General features: G+C 41.3%; 1 protein-coding gene across 1 annotated transcript; it reads right to left on the reverse strand.

Annotated features, from left to right (window-relative positions):
* Nucleotides 1-220: 220 nt before the first annotated feature.
* Nucleotides 221-2,788, reverse strand: LOC310924734 (P2Y purinoceptor 13-like). Its single transcript, XM_083886552.1, has 3 exons — nt 2,591-2,788; nt 2,117-2,506; nt 221-769 (listed from the first exon to the last, which is right to left on the reverse strand). Exons 1-3 carry the CDS (start codon nt 2,771-2,773, stop codon nt 308-310), a joined length of 1,035 nt encoding a protein of 344 aa, XP_083742678.1. The 5' UTR covers nt 2,774-2,788; the 3' UTR covers nt 221-307.
* Between the last annotated feature and the right edge of the window lie 2,395 nt (nt 2,789-5,183).

Consider the following 5,183-nt stretch of genomic DNA (forward strand, 5'->3'; position numbering starts at 1 on the left):
GGTTACATTTTTTTTCCCCCCTCCGTGATAATATGTGCTGTCATGATATTTAGCCATTAGCCAAAAGGGAAAGTGCAGTTTGAGCGAGATTAGAGAAAAGGAAGTAGAAAAGGACATTAAGTACAGTTAAGCAAACACATCAGATGACTTAGCAAACAACAGGACAGCTTTCATAAAACACAAACAACCCCGAGTGTCATCATCATCATCGTCCATTTAACAGATGACCATCACCCTGCCTTAATTTTTACAACCTTTATCGACATAAAATGCTATTTACAAGTCAATGATCACAGTGTCCATTATCTTACAGTGGAATCCCAATGCCTGACAGTCTGTTAGTATCGGCAAACTGTGACTTTTCCATTTGCGTCGATGTCGCCGTGGGAGATTCTGTGCTCTGCTTGCGGCAGAACGTGGCTGTCAGTCTTCTCTGAAACACCTTGCACAGGAACACATAGATAAGTGGATCCAGGCACACGTTGGTGGCTGACAGCCACAAGGTGGTTTCCTTGGCGATGTAGAGTGCATTCTGTGCCTGGCAGTGACTCACCAAGCCGCGGGTTTGGGTCAAAGTGTAGGGAACGCGAGCGAAGTGGAACGGGGCGAAGCAGATGAAAAACACCCCCACCACCACAAAGACCTTTGACTTGGTCCTGCGAATCGTCGCCTGTGATCTGCTCTTTGAGGCTTTGTACGACTCGTACACCTTCTTGCTGATGAACGTGTAGCAAAACACCATCACAGCCAGCGTGCCCCAGAAAATCACCTGGAAAATACACGTCAACACGACATTTTAGCAAAACAGGAACCTCTCACAGCAACACCGGTCATTTCTGGAGTTCAAATTGTGTCGTAATACGTGACGCTGTGAAGTGGCAAGAGGTCACATGCAGCGCAAACACATTTCATGAAAAATGTGTTAATGAGGCTCTTTCTGAGTTATGACTCACACACAGTTTTAGGCTGGTCGGACTGGAAACCACTACAAATCAGTACCTCTACACCATTGGTTCTCAAAGTGCAGCCCGGGGGCCAATGGCGGCCCGCAGAAACATTTCTGCCGGCCCGCAATGAATTACAGTTGATAGTTTTAATCCAGGAGGGACTAAGCTTGTTAAATGTTTATTGGACATTACTGGATACAGACCAATAAGTGTAAACAAAAATACTGGGTATTTACCTGGTTTCTATATGGTGAATTTTAGTGTATTATTGTGTTATAAGCTGGTAATAAGCAGGTAGCTACAGCCCCCAATTACTAGCTATTTACTCAGTAAATATATGGTAACAGAAATGTGTTACTTGGTATTAACCTGTAATTAGAAGGTAAGAACAATGGCCAAAATACTGGGTAATTACCCAGTAAATTATAAAGCGTTATTGTATTAAGGCTTTTATCACATTATATTAACGCTTATATTACTTAACGCTAAACTGTAGAACTGCAATCTGGTCATTAAAATTATTACAAATGGGATTTCTTTCTGTTTTTTTTCCTTTGGCGGCCCTCAGACCAATGTTGGGTTCCTAAATTGGCCCTCAGGTATCAAAACTTTGAGAACCCCTGCTCTACACTCTTAGAAATAAGGGTTCCAAAAGGGTCCTTCTACAAGGGCTGAGGTTCTACCTGGAACCATTTGATTCTGGGTAAAGGGTTACCAAGGGTTCTTGGTGACACTAATGGTTCCAGTAAGAACCATTTTGATCCAGAGAACCCTTTAAAACCCCTTTCCTTAATAAAGGATTTAAAAAGGGTTCTTGGTGGAACCCTCAAAAAGGTTTCTCCTATGAGGACAAGCCGAAGAAGCTTATATGGTTCTACTTAGCACTTTTATTTCTAAGAGTGTATAGCTCACTTGAAATTAAACATGTTGAATTTTGTTAGATTAATTGTATGTAAAAAATAAAACAGATACAGTGTAATTCCCTGTAAAACCACATGGTGTCTTTTGACAAAACAACCCTGATACAAAGTGTTGATTTGTATCAGGCTGTTTCCACTTGTTTCCGGTCTTTAACTTTGCTGATAATATGGCGAGTCCTTCAAAATGAACAGACACACAGACATAAAAAAACCAGAAGATTATTTGCTGTACTAGCAGTTAATAGCTACCTGACAGAAGTAGTTCAATCCTTCATGCCACATCCGTCCGGCGTCGCTCTTCATGGACGTGCACTTCAGTCTGCCTCCAGACAGCCGCGGCGGCTGGTCACTTAAAATAACGTTGGGCAGTGCTAAAAAAAACATGACCACCCAGACAGCTGCACTCAGCGCCTGACCGACACAAACCCGCTGCAGGGCGCACTTTCCGAAGGGTTTGACGATCTTCAGGTATCGGTCCAGGCTGATCAGGCCCAGCAGCAGGATGCTCATGTACATCGTGAAGTAAAAGAGAACCGCAGAGTATCGGCAGTGGAAGGCACGTAGGTGCCAGGTACCCACGCCCGCGTCACTTAAGACTTTCAGAGGGATGGTCAGGGTCATCAGCAAGTCAGCTACCACCTGTTATTGAGGAATCATAACTTAGTTTTCTTCTCTGATTTTGACACAGCAACATTCATAAAGCCTTCATGCATAATGCCTTACCACGTTTTTTAAAAAGACCACAAATGTTGAGGTGCTGGGGATAGTGAAGAAGATCCACGCAGCCAGGGAGTTCAGCACCAAGGCGACTATGAAGAGGATGCTGTATAAACAGGGGAAAACCACAGCTGTGACGCTGGTGTCCCGGACACATTTGATGGACGTGTTGGACAAGGTGGTGTTCATCTTCTGATCTTCACTGGGCCTTTAGTGGAAAAACAAGATAAGGAGAGTGCTGTCAAAGTACAATCTTAGAAATAAGGGTTCCAAAAGGGTCCTTCTACGAGGGAGGAGGTTCTACCTGGAATCATTTGCTTCTGAAAAACCCTTTCCCGAAGAAAGGGTTTTTCAAGGGTTCTTGGTAACACTAATGGTTCCAGTAAGAACCATTTTGATCCACAGAACCCTTTAAAACCCCTTTCCGGAATAAAGGGTTTTAAAAGGGTTCTTGGTAACACTAAGGGTTCCAGGTGGAACCTTTATAAAAGGTTCCACCTGGAACCAAAAAGGACAAGCCGAAAAACCTTAAATGGGTCTTCTTATAGCACTTTTATTTCTAAGAGTGTATGTAAAGTATAATAAATACTTGTGTATCTTTCTGTTCATGCCACATTCAGGAGCAAACACATATTACAGAGTTTTATAAAATACCATTTGAGTTTTCCAATATTTACATGAGTGGTTTCTTGTCAGTGGTTTCTTATCAGTTAACCCTTAGTGCTCACACGGCACTGAACTTCCTTGGGTGTCTGTTTATAGGTCACATATTGAGGCTTTTTTTTTGTCTTATTATGTGTCGTTGAGTTAAAGTTATGATTCTTTATATATCGCATCTTTGGTAGTGATATAAAGTAGCAATAATTGTGCAGAAGTCACAAAATAGACCCTTTTTCTTCCATTTTGTTCATAAAAATGAGTGAACTCTGAATTATGACAAATTCAATCCCATTTTAAACATTTATACAATACTTTTTGCTCAGGTGTGATTATATAATTGGTGAAAATTAAAAAAAAATCATCAGATTGTTCATAGGTTGTGCTGAAAAAAGGGATATAAAACACTCTATAATGCACATTCTTGTAGCCTCTGTATTGAAAAAAGCAGCCGAAATGCTCCGTGTTCTAAGGGTTAATAATGGAATAAAACAGTAAAAGTTTATGAGTCTGATTTTCAGTCTTTACACCCAAAAAAACCTGAACAGCCCAGAATAACAGTGAGACCAGGAGCAGGTGCTATGGCAACCAAAAACATACACTACCCCAAGTTAATTAGCTGTGTTAAAACTATTGTTGCACGAGCTCCTGTCTTTAGTGTGCAAACATTAGAGTGTTTATCATGGGAGAAACCAATAATTGAGTCTTACCTTCTAGTTGTGTCCTTAATGTCTGTGACTTTGACTCATGTGAAGAAGAAGAAGAAGAAGAAGAATGAATAAAGCAATGAAACACTTCGCTGTTTCCAAAAAAGGAAGAAGGGAAATAACCAATTCCCCTTTCTCTACCTTACTCACAGAAAGAAAATTAAACTGAAGAAATAGTTTGGATCTTCTGTCCTTCTCAGTATCCCCCCCCCCCCCCCTCTTCTTTATGTGTGTGTGTGTTTGATGCTCTTACAATGGGTGGTCCCTGGAGCTACTGTGTGGCTGTCTTGTCACAATCCCAAAGAGTTTTCCAGTCTTCCTCTGAGTGAAAGAGCCTTTCCTTCCTTGCTTCCTGTTCCAATTGTCTCGCAGAGAGGCTTGTTCTGCACCGTGCCAGTCCCTCTGCCTCCGCTCTGCCCTCGGTCAGCCTCGGTGGCCGCTGACAACAAACGCTTAGAGCACTAGAACTGTGGACTCGCTTCATGACCTACATCTATAGAAGCATCCTGCCACAGCTCCTCCCTCCGCTCTGCTGCAAATGCGTGTATCTAGCACACATTGCACGCAACGACCAGACAAAAAATAAACAAGTAAGTAAGTAAAGGCAGTTGTGGTTTGGAGTTGGTGAGAAGGACTGTGGGCAGCTGCACTGCTTCGCATGAAATAGGTTTTAATGGTTTCGTATTGCTCATTTTCCGAAACAACAAACGAGTCGAGGACACAAACACAAGGTTATTGTGTCTCGTTTGTACTGTTGTGATGTTGTTATGTATAGAAAAAGCAACATCCCTCACTCTAAATCGCCAATTCGCTCACTTGGAAATAGCTTGCACTCACTTTAGATTAGAGAACACATATTCACCATTTACTAGGTGCTTACTAACATGCATACAAGTCGCATACTAGTCCTTTATTAGTGAATATTAAGCACGTATTAACACCATATGTAGGACAAATCTTAATTTATGTCATTATAGAGCTAGAATAAGGTAGAATCCGGTCTCAATACGTGCTTGATGATTACTAATAAAGGACTACTATGCTACTTATATATGTTAGAAAGCACCTAGTTAATGGTGAATATGTGTTTAATTTATTATTTTATTTAACCTTTATTTAACCAGATAAAAGACCCATTGAGATCAAGATCTCTTTCACAAGCGTGACCTGGTCAAGAAAGGCAGCAGCACACGTCATAGTTTATTAAGAAACAGGGAGATAACAGTTAAAAACAA

This window comes from Microchirus variegatus (genome assembly GCF_963457635.1).
Source record: "Microchirus variegatus genome assembly, chromosome: 3".
NCBI classification, from domain to species: domain Eukaryota; kingdom Metazoa; phylum Chordata; class Actinopteri; order Pleuronectiformes; family Soleidae; genus Microchirus; species Microchirus variegatus.

Excerpts from the sequence above, each read along its gene's own strand:
- LOC310924734 (XM_083886552.1), bottom strand. The coding sequence starts at position 2,773 with ATGAACACCACCTTGTCCAACACGTCCATCAAATGTGTCCGGGACACC. Across the intron at positions 2,507-2,590 it reads TGGTCTTTTTAAAAAACGTG|GTGGTAGCTGACTTGCTGAT; the intron begins GTAAGGCATTAT and ends CCTCAATAACAG. Across the intron at positions 770-2,116 it reads GATTGAACTACTTCTGTCAG|GTGATTTTCTGGGGCACGCT; the intron begins GTAGCTATTAAC and ends TGTATTTTCCAG.